This window comes from Caretta caretta, chromosome 1, assembly GCF_965140235.1.
Source record: "Caretta caretta isolate rCarCar2 chromosome 1, rCarCar1.hap1, whole genome shotgun sequence".
NCBI classification, from domain to species: Eukaryota; Metazoa; Chordata; order Testudines; family Cheloniidae; genus Caretta; species Caretta caretta.
Genome location: NC_134206.1, coordinates 160,008,711 through 160,027,667, shown reverse-complemented (window position 1 = coordinate 160,027,667; position 18,957 = coordinate 160,008,711). Strand labels below are relative to the sequence as shown.

Genomic DNA, 18,957 nt, shown 5'->3' with positions numbered 1-18,957 from the left:
GGAAACACTGATCACTATCGCTATTGGAGGGAACAATAGAATGGAATGCCTAGAAGAATGAATGACTTGAGGACAATTTCCTGATGGGACCCTTGCCCTTGCAGAGCTTTTCATAGAATCATCATAGGGTTGGAAGGGACCTCAGGAGGTCATCTAGTCCAACCCCCTGCTCAAAGCAGGACCAATCCCCAAGTTTTGCCCCAGATCCCTAAATGGCCCCATCAAGGATTGAATTCCCAACCCTAGGTTTAGCAGGCCAATGCTCAAACCACTGAGCTATCCCTTTTCTAGCACCAACATTTACATTTCTACACAGGGTGGTTTGGCCCACAGAAATAAAAATCTGCACATCTTCCTTGTGGTTTTGGACCAATGGAAAAAAACAGGTACCATTCAAGTGACTTTTAAAATTGCCTATGAAACTGAGTTAACAAAATAAATGAGCTTATGAACAACCAGAAAACATACTTCCCAAGTGAAAAACTATAACTGGACTTCTTTGCAAAGAAATTGGAAGTTTTCTTATAGGAAAAGCCACAAACTGCCTGGAAAGGAAGAGTAGATTGAATTACTTGCCTCAGTGAAATTCTATACCCAGAGCAATGCTGGGCCTGTGCTGATGATGACCAGGGCTTGCTCACATGTGGCTCCCCGTGCTGTGGAGGCAGGGCCAGGCAGATCTACATCTGCAAGCAGGCATGCCGCCTCAGGTGCAGCTCCCATTGGCCGCAGTGGCCAATAGGGGGAATCTCCTGGCCAGTGGGCTGCGGGGGAGGGGGAAGGCAAAGGGGGAGATTGTAGGGAGCTCGGGAGCAAGGGGAAGGGGAGCTGTCTGGAGACACAAAGGGGGGATTCTCTGGAGAGGGGTGATGGGGCATAGGGGCAGGTGGGGTTCTTTCAGGGGGGCAGAAGGGGAGTGATGGACAGAGCCAGCTGCAGCCCATGTCTGCTCTGGGGGGGGGGTGCTATAGCCACCCCAAGAAGCCCCCTCTGCACTCTGTATTTTATGCCAGCCCCGGGGTGCCCATCGCTGCTCCTTCTCCCCACAACGGCTTCATCTGTCTGTCCCCACAACCCTCACCCTCCCCCCTGCTATGTCTGTGTCTGACAGTGACAGACTCCTGCTGCTCTCTGCCCAGGGTTGAGAGCCGCCACCTGCAGCTCCCTCCCCCTCCCTGCTGTGGAGGTGCGGCCAGGCAGCTCTGCCACCGGTGCCAGCTGGCTGGGAGCCAGGTCAGCTCTGTGGGAGGAGGGGAATGGAGTCTCTGCCGAGACTCTCTGCAGCACTCGGGGATGGGGGGAGCTGCTTGTGGGGAGGTGTGGGAGCCACCCCCGAGGTGAGAGTACACCACGTTGCCGACCCATGGCGTGGGGCCTGGGGCCTGGGGCCCAAACATTGGTGGAGCTGGGCCCACCTTCATGAATATTCATGGAGCCTGGGCACCACGGGCCCATATAACTCACCACCTAAAGCACAGGTGGTGACTTAGCTGGTGTCTTAATTCGTCAAAAGCTGTCTGACCGGCACCATCCCACACAAAGCACTGGTCCTTTCCCTTCCTTTCAGCCAGCTGGCCCACTAGTCTATAGTGGAGCAGCAATGTGCACAAACTTTGGGATCAATCATCTGTAATAGCTCATGAAACCTAGAGCCTGCCGCACTTGCTTGGCATTCTTGGGTACCGGCCATTTTCCAGTGCCCTGGTCTTCTCCTCATCTACCTGGATTCCATCCTTCAAAATCCCATGGCCCAAGAATTTGACTTTTTCACGTAGAAGGCAACACTTGTTCAGCTTCCGCTTCAATCCATGTTCCTTCAATCATGTGAAAACCAAGTCCAATTTTTCCATATGACTCTTGACATCTTTGAAAACACAAATGACATTATCCAGGTATATCAGCAAGGTGTCTAAGATATAGTCTCCCAACACTCCCGCTCCATTAGTCTCTGGAATGTAGCGGACGCAATGCACAAGCTGAATGGCACATGGATCCATTTGAACAGCCCAAACGGAGTTGTCACCACCGTCTTTTCCTGGTCTTCTTTTTCCACCGCAACCTGGAAGTAAACAGAGGTTAGATCGAGGGTTCAAAACACTCTTGCATCTCCTAATGCATCCAGTGATAGTGGGTAGGCACCTTGCCCTTGCACATTACCTCACCCAATTTCCTGTAGTCACAGCAGAATCGCAATCCATCTTTTTTTATTACGATCACTGAGAGCGATGCCCAGGGGCTCTGGATTTCTTTAATGACGTCTTGAGCCACTAGGTCCTGGATGTCTTTTTACTCCTACAACATTCGTGGTGAAATTCTCCAATGTCTCTGCTTTATCGGGACAGCATCTCCAGTGGGTATTCAGTGTGTCACTGTGGTGGTGTAAACAAAGTCTCACTCATCCCTGGAAAAGACCTCTTGATGTTTCTCTAGAAGCGCCTGCAAATGGCTGACCTGTGTAGGGGTTAACCGACTGGAATGGGTAGCTCTCCGTTGGGTGCCACTTGTGGTAAGATAAACTGTGCTCCCTTTTCCACTTTTGTCACCCGCAGCTCATCCCTGTTCTTCTTCAAGTGCTTGCTAATGTCGAATCCATGATAGGTGTGTGCGTGCCCATGTGCATGGCTGCCAGAGATTTTTGCCTTAGTGGTATCCATAGGGCCGGCTCTGGAGCTCCCTGGAGCCCCGCGCTCATATGCTGGTATATCAGGCACCGCCAGCCCTGTGCCCTCTCAGTTCCTTCTTACTGCCCATGAAGGTTGCTGGAATGCCTTTCTCTCTTGTGACTGCAAGTGCTCATAGTGGTTGTCTTCTAGATTCTTGTATATAGTTATTCATAGAGTTAGTGGTTAGTTGAGTTAGTTAGTTACTGGTCCCCTTAGGGACGTTGTCCCAGGGATGGGGCATGCCCCTGTCCCCGGGTTTTAAACCAAGTTATACTTGTCATAAGCCTATGCCAGTTAGTGACCCCCATGCCAGTTGTCTGAAGAATCTGGGAAAGATGCACATTAAAGAGAAGTGCAGAATTTGTAAGAACTTCCAGCTGAGAACACAAAAGGACAGAGATATCCATCTGAAAGCCCTCTTGATGGAGGCAGCTCTTAGACTCACCCCAGAACCATCCCTTTCTGACTCTGCACCGAGCATGTCTACATTGATACAGCGTGCTCCACTGGCACAGGGCTCACCCTGATGCCATTCGCCATCACCGGTTCCAAGAAAGCAGCACAAGAAACAGCGAGGGCACTCCCCAGCACTGAGCAAGGACAAGAAAGGGGTGGCAGGCAAAGGACCCGTGCCAGGCCACCTGCCCTCTCTGGAGCAGCAAGGGGCAGCCTCTCCACCAAGGCCCCAAGCTCACCTAGGGAACTACTCCCAATTCCTGAGAGCGGTAGGGGACCTCTATGTTTGGTAGTCCCTTCAACACTGGAGGCATTTCAAATGACCAGGTAGCAGGACCTCCCGTCAGCTGCAGAGTAAGCGGAGGCATCTCCCTCCAAAGGGAAGCCCTCCATGGGGCTGCCACAATGGTCACTCAGCCATCACCTGTCCCCAGAGTCATGGCACTGATCTATCACATCATGGTCCCAATCTCCCACACCTCAACCACGGTCTCTGACCCTGCGACCCAGGTTGCCGGCTCTGTATTTGTTTGCATTCTCCAGCTTCACATCAGTCTCCTTCTTCCCAGTATCAACCACCCTCCTCTTGACAATGGTCGCTGACACTGCAGCACCCATCATCAACCCCCTGAAGGTCCCCAACACCTTGATCACTGGCTCAGCGCCACTCTCCACCATCTCAGCACCGGTCCCCGCCTACACAGTACCATTCTCCAGAACACTGCCAGTCACCTTCTCCTCTGCACCGTTCTCTGGCCTCCCATCATAGCCAACGGAGGAAGGCACTGACAGCCCTGCCATGGTCCCTGAGGGTAGAGTCCTCCTCAGAGTCAGAGCGGGAGTTTGGTTCCCAGCCTCAGAAGCACTAGTCAGCTTGGGAACCGGACTTCGGAGCAGGGCCCGCAGCGGGTGCCTAGCCTCAAGAACAGTGGCCAGTACGCTGACCGTACTGGAATCCATGGGGGCTCCCCGTGAAGCTAGGGCTGTACTCCCAGCGATCAGCCACATCCGAGAAGCAGTCTATGGTGTCGCCTGCATCGAGGCAGGAACCAGACTTGGGCTCTGACACCACTACCGAAGGGCAAGTGTTGTCCCTGTTGGAGACTTCCCTGATGGAGATTGGGGCGGCAGCCCCTTCCCTAGTATTTCCATCCTCCTCCTTATCCCTAGATGAGGTGGTTGTGGGTCCCACCCACCCATTCCCACCAGATGACTTTCAGGCCCACCAGGAACTCCTTAAACGGGTGGCCTCAAACTAGGGTTTAGAGGCAGAGATGCTCACTGAGTTCACAGGTAGCCTCTTCAATATACTGGCGGCCGTAGCACTCTCTGAAGTTGCACTGCCAGTGCACGAAAGGGTGCTGAAGGTGGTCAAGGCCCTTTGGCAGACCCCCTCCTCTCTGCCACCAACATTTCAAAGGGCGGAGAAGAAATATTATGTTCCAGCTAGGGGCTATGAGTACTTATGTTCTCACCCACCCCTCAGATCTCTTGTAGTGCCTGCCGCAAATGAGCAGGACAGGCGAGTGCCATGCCTAAAAACAAGGACACTAAGAAGCTGGACCTCTTTGGGAGAAAAATTTATTCCACTGCCAGTCTCCAATTTAGAATATCCAACCATCAGGCATTGCTGGGGAAATATAATTATAACATCTAGGGCTCTTTGGTAAATGGAAGGACTCCCTGCCACAAGAACTCTGACAGGAGTTCACGTCTATCCTGGAGGAGGGCAAAACGGTAGCCAGGGCCTCTCTTCAGATGGCTCGTGGCTGCAATCCTTGGGGCTGTCCCAAGAAGTGCAGCAGTCTATTCGGGACCTTTCATTCAAGGGCTATGCTCTTTTTTCAGAGCAGACAGATATCAGGCTGCATGCCCTGAAAGATTCCCATGCCAAATTTCACTCCCTGGGCTTATACACCCCACAGGCCTCCAGAAAACATTTCTGGCCACCTCCACCAACTAGATTCTCGGGTCCACCACATCAGAGCTTCTGCAAGAGAAGGGACAGAAATAGAGGCTTTAAACATCGTCATTCCACCCCATCCTCCTTGGCTGCCCAATTGGGCCCTGCGTGACACCCAGGTGGCCAGTGGCAGGCATTTTGAGGGTGCTCCTGAGGATGGTGTTCCAGTCTGGCCTCAGGATCCATTCTCCCCCTTTTGTTCCTGAACTGTTTGTCTCCTTTTCTCACTACATGGACTGGTTACAGATACATGCTGTAGTTTTCCTCCCTCCCACCTCCCTTCCCCATCCCTCTTCAGGGACCCTTCTCACGAGCAACTCCTCATCCAGGAAATGGAAACTGTCCTACAGGGAGGGGCTGTAAATTAAATGCCCCAACATATATGTGGAAAGGGGTTTTATTCCTGATATTTCCTAATCCCAAAGGTCAAAGGGGGCCTCAGACCCATTCTAGACCTGTGTTGCTTCAACAGATACCTCAGGAAGTTGAAGATCCGCGTGGTCTCCTTGGCCTCCATCATATCCCCTCTCTGGATTCACGATACTGGTATGCCGCCCTCAACTTAACAGATGCCTATTTCCATATTTCTATTTTCCACGGACACAAGAGATTCCTCCAATTTTTAGTGGGTCAATGCCATTACCAATTCAAGGCACTGCCCTTCAGCCTTTTGTCTGCTCTGAGGGTCTTCACAAAGTGTATGGCGGTAGTGGCTGCTTACCTGAGATGTCAAGGGGTGCAGATCTACCCATACCTTGACAACTGTCTTGTCAGAGGTAGGTCACAAGCCCAGGTTCAGCCCAACATCAGTCTGGTGCGGGCCACCTGTCGGGATCTGCTTATAAATGAGGCCCCTGTTCAGTGAATAGAGTTTATAGAAGCAATACTCGATTCTACCTAGGCCAGGGCCTTTCTGCCAGAGTCTCGGTTCCAAGCCATGTTAGACCTCATCACCTACGTCAGAGCCAACCCGCTTGCAACAGCCCGGGTATGCCTTAAGTCGCTGGGACATGTGGCAACATGTACATATGTGGTCCAGCATGCGCATATATGCCTCAGACCCCTGCAGACATAGCTGGTCTATGCTCCCGGAAGGCAAGATTTGGACCTAGTGGTCACAGTCCCATTGCACATCCTGTCATCCCTGGCTTGGTGGACAGACCCCCAATTGGTGTTGGAAGGGGCATGCACACACCTTACATGGAATGGACATGAGCAACACATCTCAGAGAACAACAGTTATGAAAAGTTAGTAACTTTTTTTTCTTCCAGGGCCATCCTCAGTGAGGGAACCACTCCTTTGGGTCAGTGTACCTCTGCTACCCTGGTTTGGGAGCACAACTTTATGGCCTTCTCACTTGAGCTTAACAGCCTGACTGGCACTTTTCCTTTGCTGGCATTAGCAAGTACATATGTAACCAGGAGTCCATTAGTGCCAACCAGTATTGGCTCCACAAGCACTCGGAACCCGCCAAAGTCACCTGGTACCCAGTAGTGTCCATCAGTGAATTTCTCACTCCAGGGGGGTATAACCATATTCTGTCTTCCTGCCACCTTAACATAACCAATTTGTCCCATGGGACCTGGGAAACAGCCCTGTCTCTCCACTTGGGCTAGTACCCACTTCAGTGTAGCATCCTTCTTAGGTTGCCCATGACAGTTCATCTCTTGGGTCCTTCTCCTACTGGTAGTAATTCCTTGAGCTCTCTTATAATATTCATTCCAAGAATTCCCAGTACCCTGTTCTCCATTAGAGTCTTCTGAAGATGTGTCCTTTAAACTACAGCTATGTCAAGGGCCGGCCTTAGGGCAGGGCAATCTAGGCCCCCACCCAAGGCCTTGTATGGGCTGGAGATTAAATTAAGGATCTGAAACCAAGCCTATAAAACAGGAAGCCCTTGGGGCGGGGTGGGGGGGAGGAGTAGTTGTTTTAGAGAGAATACAGGGCACTCAGAAGAAATACAGCCAACCCCTCTGAGCCAAGGTTATTCGGAAAACAGAGAGATTTGAGGGGCATTGGTGAAAAGGGGCTAAAACCAAGGGAAGGGATAGCAGTGGTATAGAGAGGTTCCCATTTTACTTGTGGTACTTATGTGGCCCCTCACAAGGTCTAACCTATTTCTTCTCCTAGCCCCTCAGTGAGGTAGAGCAGTGCTGTTATCCCCATTGTACAGATGTTCTAAATGGACAAGCCCCAGGTTAAAGATGGATTCCAGTTCAGGTGACATGATCACATGTCACTGTAAGACTTCATTACCCACTTGCCAGCACACATGTATACAGGAAGACTTAAAAGTAAACAGTGCCATTTACAACCAATTGTCCTGGTTAATGGGAGCCATCAAGATTCCAAGCCACCGTTAATGGCCCACACTTTGCATAACTACAATAGGCCCTCAGAGTTATAGTTCAAATTTCTAGTTTCAGATACAAAAATGTTACATTTATACAAATAGGATGACCACACTCAGTAGATTATCAGCTTTGTAACGATACCCTTTTGCATGAAGCATAGTCCAGTTACATTATATTCACGCTCATTAGCATAGTTTCATGACATCATATGGATTGCGCTGTCACACCTCCAACTTTCTTTCAAGAGGAAGAGCTGCCCAGAACTTCTGTGCCTGTTTATTTTCCTTTCCTGCCTGCAGTGGCTCTAATATACCTCAGAAGACTCATTTTTTTTCTCAGCTTTTGTCATAAATATAAAGGGAAGGGTAAACCCCTTTGAAATCCCTCCTGGCCAGGGGAAAGCTCCTCTCACCTGTAAAGGGTTAAGAAGCTAAAGGTAACCTCGCTGGCACCTGACCAAAATGACCAATGAGGAGACAAGATACTTTCAAAAGCTGGGAGGAGGGAGAGAAACAAAGGGTCTGTGTCTGTCTATATGCTGGTCTTTACCGGGGATAGACCAGGAATGGAGTCTTAGAACTTTTAGTAGGTAATCTAGCTAGGTATGTGTTAGATTATGATTTCTTTAAATGGCTGAGAAAAGAATTGTGCTGAATAGAATAACTATTTCTGTCTGTGTATCTTTTTTGTAACTTAAGGTTTTGCCTAGAGGGGTTCTCTATGTTTTTGAATCTCATTACCCTGTAAGATATCTACCATCCTGATTTTACAGGGGGGATTTCTTTATTTCTATTTACTTCTATTTTTATTAAAAGTCTTCTTGTAAGAAAACTGAATGCTTTTTCATTGTTCTCAGATCCAAGGGTTTGGGTCTGTGGTCACCTATGCAAATTGGTGAGGCTTTTTATCCAACATTTCCCAGGAAAGGGGGGGTGCAAGTGTTGGGAGGATTGTTCATTGTTCTTAAGATCCAAGGGTCTGGGTCTGTAGTCACCTAGGCAAATTGGTGAGGCTTTTTACCAAACCTTGTCCAGGAAGTGGGGTGCAAGGTTTTGGGAAGTATTTTGGGGGGAAGGACGCGTCCAAACAGCTCTTCCCCAGTAACCAGTATTAGTTTGGTGGTGGTAGCGGCCAGTCCAAGGACAACGGGTGGAATATTTTGTACCTTGGGGAAGTTTTGACCTAAGCTGGTAAAGATAAGCTTAGGAGGTTTTTCATGCAGGTCCCCATATCTGTACCCTAGAGTTCAGAGTGGGGGAGGAACCTTGACAGCTTTAAAATGTGGAATTTTCTTGGTGTTGGGTTGTAAATATTCTCCTGTGAGAACTGCAACTCAGTCACTTTTAGTGCTGTGTTTAAGAGCCTTCTGGAAAGTAACTAGTCTTTATATAGAAGTGAAAGCCGTGTTGCCAACTCTCATGATTTTGTCATGAGTCTCATAATTATTGTTTTCCTTAAAGCCCCAGCTCCTGGAGTCAAGTAGGTATGCGATGATTTCAGCCTTCATTCTTAAAGAAAAATGAAGTATCTAGCCCTTTTGGCTATGGAGAAAGCTTCAAATGTGACCCCCATACACCCTAAAGGCTCAAAAAGCAGAAGGCAAAAATAAAGAACACCAGATCTATTATTATTACGTAATCTTATGGTTTTAAGGCCAATCTCATGATTTTTGATGAGCCTGATTCATGATTTTTGAACATTTGGGATTGGCAATACCGTGAAAGTGACTTGAAAGTGTCAGTTTCACTCCTGTTTAAGGACAGTTTCTATTCTATTATTTGTAGTGAGTCACACATACGGGTCCAGGCAGGTGCAGTGTAAACTCACAGGGTGTTGGCCTAGTAGATCATTTAACTTTTGCAAACATCATATTCCAAGCTTGGTGAGCTGCAAAAAAGTGATAGAAAGTAATCTAGATTTTTCTACAATTGTTTCAATTGCTGTATTCAAGAGTTAGTAACAAAGTAGGAATATACACTAAAATTTTAAACCTAACCAGTGTCCCTTAAGTGATTTGGCACAAGATATGAGAATGTTAGTATTAGAGCTGAGTGGGTCTAATATGTATTTAATTCGCTCTTTTTATATAGGAATTAGATACGGTGCTCCTGTCAGCTAATTTCTAAATTGTTGTCTAAAAAACAAACAAACAAACAGACAAACAAACAAACAAACAAAAACCCCTAGAGTTTTCAGTTGTCTAAGGAGCCCTGGAATCACAGTTAAGTTGTGTCCCGTCCGTCCCCCCCCCCAAAAAAATCTGAAATGGTACCTCTGTCTGAGAGGGAATTCAACTGGGGATCCTAGTGCTGGGGACCCTCAACTGGAGATTAGCCTGGGGAGAAAAAAAGGAGTTTGGGTAGGGGCCTAGGGGGAGTGTGGAAAGAAGAGAAAGGAGGCCAGGGAGCCTGGATGGGAGTAAGGGGAAGTAGAGCAGGAACCTGGAGCGAGGGACCCTGCATGGAGAGGAGACGACAGATGGAGAGAGTTGTGAAATTACCCAAGGTACAATCTGGACTGATGAATAGCTGTGCCCCTTCAGTTCTCCAACCTGGGGCACTTTTTACACTGCTTTGCTGTGAAAGCCACCACTCCTGGTCTGCCCACACACAACTTCCAGCATGTAAGACACTCCCAGCTATACTGTCTGAGTGCTATGGCCAGCCACTCATGAATTACACTGCAGAGTAACACCAGCAAATTCCCATTCCCAGACTTGCCCCCAGAAATGTGCATCTTGTACTGTCTAGCACCCTCCTGGACAATACAAGCTCATATAAAGTCTGTCATTTCATTAATAGAAAATTAACTATTATTTCAAATGGATTTTCCTAGACACGTCAATCCAAACATATTGGTTTAGATAAAACAGTAAAACAAGTTTGTTAACTACATAAAATGAGATTTTTAAGTTATTACAAGTAATGAGGCATAAAAGTCAGATTTGGTTACGAGAAAATAAAGGCAAAATGCAACTAATATCTAATTTAACAAGCTAAATGAATTCAAAACAAGGGTCTCTCTCTCTCTCACCATGTGCTTCAGCAGTCTTGCTGGCTGGATTTTTTTTAGCCAGGACCTCTGTGGACAGGGCTGAATTTCCAATTAGCACAGGAGGCACGTACTTAGGACACCAGCATTCTAAAGGTGCCTAAAAGTTAAAAGTGGGTTAAAAGTTTCATTTTTTACAGAAAACATGAAGGTCAGCTTTAGGCAGCTTTAGGCTGAAGATGTTGTGCCTTAGGGGAGCATCTGGCCCTGCATCCGGCAGTTCCATGTTACTTTCCTTGTCCTTCAGGTTGTGGTGATGCCCTGGGCAGAGAGAAAGGGAGGAGTATTTGGGGGCATCGGTTCTCCTTTCTTATACTTCCCTTTTTCTTTAAAAATCATTTCCAGCTGAAGTTCAGGAGACAGGAATTCTGTGGGGACAGGAACCTCCAGCTGTTTCTTTGCCAAGATGTAGATTTCTTATTCACACCCTTTTACCTGCCAAAGATTGGCCACTTGTACAGGCAATAGTCCATTTGATTTTGTTGACACCTGGTTTGTGACTATTTTTGCAGACTTGGAATATGTCTCAGTAATATCATACAGTAGACTCTCATAACTTTACATACAGTGTTGCCCCCCACATTTTACCAGGACAATAATGATCAGAAAATTATGAGTTTTCAAATGATCCTTCACAAGGCATACTTTGTACAGAATTTATCATAGTCCTGTAAAAAGGGTAAACACAGGGGTTCAGACTGTCACAAGAGTAAAGCAACAGGACAAAAGAATCTGGAAGCTGAAGAGGCAATGGACTGGGGGAGTAGGCTTGAGTTTGTGTGTTTGGGGAAATTGACTGGGATTGTCGAGGAAATTGATTTTTGAATGTGCGGGGGGGGGCACAAAGACTAATTTTTGGAATGGATCAGAAATTTATCTTGGGTGTGGATTCATTTTGCTTTGGGTTGTTATCCATGTCTTAGCCTTACTACAACACTTACAAAGTAAGAGACGTTTATACCATGAGTCGCCATGATATTTGTTGTTTTTCTTAGAGCCCCAGCTCCTGGAGTCAGGTGCCTCAGATTCATTTTAAAGTTGGTTTCTAGTCCTTACGGTTGCAAAGAAAAGCTTGTATGCATGAAATCTAAAGGCTCAAAAACCCCAAAGGCCAAAAAAAACCCCCAAAAACCCAACATTTATTATTTTTTAAAATCTCAAGATTTTTAAGCCAATCTTTTGATTTTTGGGGACTTGATTCATTATTTTTGAATTCTTGGGGTTGGCGAGACTGAGAGGCAGTACATACTATTGTAAAGTTTTGGATCTCCTGAATAGACCCTGCCACCTTCTAGTTATTCATTTTTTAATGCAACCTTCTATAAATATAAGTTGCATTAACCATTTATGAATACAACATGTGAGAGTAAATGCAACACTGATTCTGGAAACTTCAATCACTTCTTTGTTGAAAGATCTCACAGCTTGACATAAGGCATAGGAGAGAAGGATGATGCATTCCATTGTGAAGCAAATTTAGGGTGATGCTAAGGGAACTCTTTCAGGTTACAGAGTAGCAGCCGTATTAGTCTGTAACCGCAAAAAGAAAAGGAGGACTTGTGGCACCTTAGAGACTAACAAATGTATTTGAGCATAAGTTTTTGTGAGCTACAGTTCACTTCACATTCGATGTACTCTTTTTCTTCTTTCATGTTAGTTTCATTTCTCCTGATTTTCTCTGAGAATGTGGGTGGAGTCAGTGACAAAGGAAATGGCATTGCATTGCTAAACCAATTAATAATGATGCTACTGGTATACTTTTGAGTTAGTTTCATTTCTCCTGTTTTCCATCTGGTATCTTGGGTGGAGCTGCTGATAAAAGAAGAAATTCTGTACTGGATAATAGTTTCCTGTTGGGCTGAGTACAAGGCAGGTAGGAATTGTTCTCCTTCTCTTTTCAGTAACTATTTAGAAGTTTGTATGTATCTTTAATTCATCTCTTTTCATAGCTAAACGTGGGTAGGCTGGTAGACACTGTAAGGATATCTGAAATAAGAGAGAAGAATAAATGAGTTTTGGGGCACAGGATTTCTCCCTATAAAATTATCCAGGTTACAAAATAAATATGATCGTTTCCTCTTTATGAGGATGTATTTGGGAGCCAAAGTTTTAAATTGCTGAAGTGTGATGCATTTTTAGGGGTTTGTGTGTTGAGAAGGCTGGAGTTGTTTCGGGAATTCAGCCTAACAGCCTGGATAACTGTCTAATTGTTTTCAGTGCTGTGAGCATTGTGTCTGGTCAGACTTTCATTCCTGTGGAGGCTGCATGGAATTAAACTATAACAAAGAGGATGGGGTTTAGAGTCAATAATTCTGAGGCAATCACAACAATATCGCAGGCAGAAGTCTGTGCCACTTTTCAGATGGACAAAAGTTGAATTAATTATGTTTGGGAAAGGCGGTATGTGAAAATGGCATCTTCTCACTAAACAGTCAGGCCCCCTGTGCATTTAGTGTCAATAGTTGCTTGATTTAGTGACTAAAGTAAGTTTTGGCTATTTCTTTCAGCACCACAGCTCCAAGACAGCTATGGAAAAGTGAGCAGGATTCTAGTCAGGTTCATATATTAAAAGAATTGTGCAAATTAATGCATAATTTTCATTACTAACAATAAAATCAATGGGTACAATTGAATGTATATTTAGGAATGGATTCATGACACATTGGGAGATAAATACAGGAAAACAAGGGAAAAATTAATCCACCATTATACTGATGAATGGAGGCACAGGTTGCTCTGGGGGAAAATAATATGTGTGCCTTTATTACCGGCAGCCCTGTCGACAACAACAAAATGGGGGTGGGAAAAAGGAGGAGAGACTTGTGGAATACTTTTGGAAAATATAATTTTTTCACAAAATTTGAAAAAAAGTCAGCCAGCTCTATAGCTAGTTAAAAAATGACAATTTCTTCAAAAAAATCCTCTTTTTTTTGTTTTTTTTTTTTCATTTCCAAATATTGTCCCTATTTCAACCATGTATTTTCCCTTGGATGAGATATCTCCACAGATTAACAGGTGTTTTCAGGAGCATTTGGGGACTGATTGCTACCCAGTCAAGCTTAGCTGCCCTAGGGCCTGGACTGAAGGCCTGCAAAGTGTTGATTTAAGGTGACTTTAAAAATAAAATTGGGCATGTACCATTTTTTCTTCTTTATGAAGTATAAAGAAACCCTAAATGGTGGTTGTTTCTTAAAAAAGTTCTATTTTTTTCCTGCTGGTTTCATGCATTAGAACTGTAACTAATGTCAAGTCTAGTCTTCCCCATTTTGCTATAGGCTTGTTTTAGAAGACACGGAAGTCTAGATCAGCAATTGATTAAAGGGATGAGGGTTATGATACTTCCGCTAAAGAATTTTTCTTCTTACTCTTTTTTTAAGCATCTCAATTAAGTAGGTTTTTAATAAAACAAACGCCCCCTCCATTTTTAAACCAACTGCATTAATGGGGGGGGGGGGGAAATCACTGCCTCGCTCAGTCAGTCTAGTAACTGTGAGATCATAAACCTCCTATTTCTCCAGACATTCTTCCAGGAGAAAGAGGATAGACATGACCTGAATTTTTACTACATTAAAACTAAACAGGAAAAGAAAAATAGAGTAAACTTCCACTTCTCCTTTTCACAATACTATATAATGCAGCAAAAAGGCCACAACCCCTTTTTGTTCTTTTATGGGCCACTTTTAAGCAAAGGGAGTGGTCCACTTGTAAACAGCCAGCCACCAGTTGTTCAGATTTGCCTTTTTGAAAAATGAAATGTTATTTTTCTAAATCCACAGGCTCATGGAAACTCTCCACAAAAGGAATGGCTGGAAAGCGGAGTGTTGGTTTGTGGTCCTTACCTCTGTTTGTCAACTATCCATTTAGGCCCCATTCCTGTAGATACAAATGTGCTAAACTCCCAACTCACAAAAGTAAATTTAAGTGTGGGGGTGAGTATTTGCAGGATCTGGGCCTTAAATAGGACACTTGTGGGGCAGAAGCATTCTGTTCATACCCCCTATCACACTGGTAGAGCTGCTCACATTTTTTCCCATCGAAATATTCTGTTGATGAAAACATGTTTTTTCAACATTAATGGGGGAAAAAACAAGTTTGGTCAAAATGTTCTGATTTTTTTAAATGAAAAAGAAAATGATTGAAAATCATTTTTTGAGAGCTGATCATTGTTAAAAGGGCATTTTTGAGGGAAATTTGGGAAAATGTTAAAATGTTTCAAAATCTCCCATTAAAAGTAATTGGCATTTTTTGGAGCAACTCAGCACAGTGATGCAGTACAAATAAGGGGTCACCTCAGCTGGTTCAAACCAACACACATCCATTGGTTTGAAAAGAACTACACCAGCTGATTCTAGCAGAGATCTGGCCCAACCAATAACAATATGGTTTTGACTTTCTCCATTGTTATTACTATTGCAGAGCTGAATTCACTCACGCCCACGTATCGTTTTCAGAGCAATATAGAAGAGTTGCCAGACTAGACATTTGCTTTTCAGTGACACTTAATGAATAAGTCCCAGAGCTGCTGGGCATCTTCATCTGGCAAGCAAAGAAGCAGACAGGTAATGTATAAACCATCACTGCGTAGGATGCCGGCACAGTCAGGGCCTGGAACTTACTTGATGACCAAAGAATCACAAGGATTCTGTGGAGGAGCACCCCCCACACAGTCAAACGCAGCTTTTGGAGCATCGCTGTCAACACAGTCTAAAGCAGTTTTTGCAGGATCATTCCCAACTCAGTCAGAAGAAGATTTTGGAGTACCACTCCCGCCTGAGTCAGAAGACAGTTTTGTGACATCGCCCGCACCGGCACAGACCAACACCGTTTTTACAGGATTGCTCTCAACGCAGTCAAATGCCGTGTTTACAGGATCACATCCAGCCCAGTCAAAAGGAGGATTTCCAGGCTATTTCCCGGTGCAGACTAAAGCAGTTTTTCCAGGATCTCTCCCAGCACAGTCAAAAGAAGCTTTAAGAAGCCTGCAACCAACGGAGTCAAAAGGAGCTACTGCAGTGCCACAGCCTTGCGCACAGAGCATGCCTCCAGCCTGGTATGAGATGATTCGGAGACACGCAGCAGCAGTCCAGTGGGCGGAGTCTGAGGAATATCATCAAGAAAAGATGAAACAGCAAGGGGGACTATATCGTTTCCAAGAGCAACAGAATAAGGCAGGTCAGATATTTGGCATTTGAGTGAAAACTGACTCCTCTGAGATTAATGTTCAGCTGCTGTTGGGGCTGAATTTTCAGTGGTCTGGGCTCACTTCTGCATACACAATCTGCAGACACAGATCAAAACAGTTCTTTCTGTCTCTGTGTGGGATTGTGTGTGCAAGTCTGGGCACCAATCCTGCAAACACACATGTTGAACTTCATGCACATGTGTAAATCCCTTTGACTGGTATAGTACTTTGTAAATCACATGCGTAAATATTTCCAGGACTGGGGGCCAGGTGCTCAGTCGTGTAATTACTAAGATTTGCCCCTGTATTTCATTTCCAGGTGTAAAAAAATGTAGGCATAGAAAATAGAAGGGCCACAGCCTGACTCCAACTTTCCCCTAGAATGTATATCTTAATGAATATTCATATTAAGAAAATTTAAACAGATATAATGGGATTTGAGTTTTTGTTTGTTCTTTAAATGAGGCTCCTGTGCTTTCAACAGAAATTGATAGAAATACAAAGACTCTTATTTCATATTCTATGTTTAACACTGAGAAAATCAGAATAGACATTTGAAAAAATTATATTAAAGTTATTAAAGCAGTTAAATAATGTTATTAGATAATAAGCATTGCAGTTATGATCAGGGGGTGCAAAAATATTTTCCCCATGGTGATAAGTATTGTCTTTCCTAGCTATTCTGCACTTTGTTTCAATATATCTATTTCCTGAAATAGTGCTCTCTATTCAGGGTGGAAGATAAGAATTTAGCTTTTTATCTCCATACACAGATACCAAATTTTAGATTAAGATAGGAAGCTGCCTCACCTGTTAAATCATAAAATACTGACAGGTTTCAGAGTGGTAGCTGTGTTAGTCTGTATCAGCAAAAAGAACAAGGAGTCCTTGTGGCACCTTAGAGACTAACACCTTTATTTGGGCATCTGACGAAGTGGGTTTAAGCCCATGAAAACTTATGGGCTTATTGAAAAGCCCAAATAAATTTGTTAGTCTCTATGGTGCCAGAAGTCCTCCTCATTTTTTTTCATAAAATACTAGTTTTCTCAAAATAACATGGCTACCTTAAGTGCAGCAACCCGCTTGAGACCTGGAGAGAGGTTGCCTGAGGGAAGAATTTGGAGGAGGCTGCAGGAAGTCAGTCTGTATGCGCAGTCAGGGACACTAAGATGTAGTTGGAACAGCACGGTAAATAACTGCTCTAGTAAACAGCCAGTTTTGTTTAATAAAAGTGGAGTCCTCGTGTGTTATTACAAAGCAGGTGGTACATGAAACAAGTGACATCAAGTAATCACCTTTTTTAAAAAAATCAGGTGTATTCATTCTTTCCCTGGGCACAATATCCTGCCCTGGAAGGGAGGAGGTAGGGGAAGGATCAACATAATAATCTAAAAGCTATTGACCAGCTGTTAACCCATAAAGAAATTACAGCAGAACCTGGGGAGAGGGATAGGTCAGTGGTTTGAGCATTGGCCTGCTAAAGGTTGTGAGTTCAATCCTGGTTGTGAGTTCAATCCTTGAGGGGGCCATTTAGGGATCTGGGGCAAAAATTGGGGATTGGTCCTGCTTTGAGCAGGGGGTTGGACTAGATGACCTCCTGAGGTCCCTTCCAACCCTGATATTCTATGATTCTCACTTATCTTTGCACATTCTGACTCACATACAAACTATATATTTCTCCAGAGCACACAACAGTGATTTAATAGGGATAACGTACTGAGGTTTCTTATTACTAAGACCTTCAGTATTTAACGACATATACCGCAATACATAAACTAGCACATTATGATGCATTATAAATTAATACAAGAAAAAACTGCAGTTACCAAAAATAACTGAAGAAAGGATATTTGATGGGGTGGTGTTCTTGCTTTTCTTATTGTGTATTCACTTGCTAATTTATAAAATACAGTAATTTACAATGGATATTTCAGCCATTGGTGCAAATTAGCTAAATTTTGCTGAATTTACAGAAACGTGTTTACCTTGTCAAGAATACTACAGAAGGCTTGTAGCTCACAGTACAAAGCTAGTGGTATGGTGGGGTGAAGGACAGTTTGCTGATGATGTACATCATTTATGGCACAGACATGTTTAACTTTGCCTGATTCTGTGAAATGAGCTCAAATGAAATGTAACGTTTTTCTTACAGAACGCAGAACACACCTTGTACAACCAATATGAGGAGAAAATCCGCCCCTGTATTGATCTCATTGATTCCCTGAGAGCGCTTGGAGTAGAAAAGGACCTGGCTTTGCCAGCAATTGCAGTGATTGGAGACCAGAGTTCTGGAAAAAGCTCGGTTCTAGAAGCCCTGTCCGGAGTTGCTCTCCCTAGAGGCAGTGGTAAGAATTTACCTTTCAGCTTCTCATCTCAGAAATCGGACTCTTCCCCGAGTCGCAGTGGTGTGTTTCTATCTGATATTCTGTAATTCATGTCAGTTTGGTGACACTGAAAGTTGGGTTTAGATTCATCCCTGATACAACCCAAAAGAATTTGTATTTTCCTCATCCCATCATACAGAAAACACTGTTATGATAAGAACTGTGCGGCAACTGGAATATCCCTTTTGTGGGAAATTCCACTATTTTGAAATTTGCTTTCATTCCGTAGGGGAATAAAATGTCATATTTCAGACTTAATTGTGAAACAACTTTTGAAAATGTTATTTTGGGTCAATTGAAACATTTAGATTCAATAACATCGAAATGTTTTGTTTCAATGTTGACTTTATATTCAGCAGAGGTAATTGTGTGGAGTGAAACCTCTGAAAGGGAATCAACTGCTCCTTAGCCAGATAATAGCAACCTTTGTTCCAGAGAACCCTGTGCTGGCACAGGAGGACATCTACCTGCTGCTCTCATGACCCAGGCAGCAGTATGGGCATGCAAAAGATCTTCTAGTGTTGTGTCTAAACAGGAGACGCATGCATTGTGTTCCAAGTATTTACGAAAAACACCATGTTAAAGCTCGGCAAAAGGTGTTGTTATTCTAAGCCACTTCGTTATACCAATAAAATAAAAACCAGCAGGCTCTTATTAAAGGGGATAAGACAAAATGTCACATTTACTGTGAATACAAAAAGAATTGTAGTAGGCAGTCAGTTATAGCTATAACATTTCATTCAGTTTCACATTAATTCACATGTTCCTTCATACACACACACAGGTTCTGCAGCTGCTGTATAGTTACCAGTCCTGAATGTAGCTTGAGTTCGTGGCTTGGGTTCGTAGCTTGTGGACGCTAACTGGCCAGGAAAGCCGGGCACAAGGAAGAGCTCGGTCTCT

At 44.4% G+C, this 18,957-nt stretch overlaps 1 protein-coding gene across 1 annotated transcript in view; it reads left to right on the top strand.

The window, feature by feature from the left end:
- The first annotated feature begins 12,270 nt into the window (after window positions 1-12,270).
- Window positions 12,271-18,957, top strand: part of LOC125643514 (interferon-induced GTP-binding protein Mx1) — a 29,554-nt gene continuing 22,867 nt past the window's right edge. Inside the window, exons 1-3 of the mRNA XM_048866242.2 lie at window positions 12,271-12,361; window positions 14,905-15,656; window positions 17,823-18,015. Coding sequence (XP_048722199.2) covers window positions 14,991-15,656; window positions 17,823-18,015 — 859 coding nt within the window. The 5' untranslated portion in view covers window positions 12,271-12,361; window positions 14,905-14,990. The remainder of the gene's footprint in view (window positions 12,362-14,904; window positions 15,657-17,822; window positions 18,016-18,957) is intronic.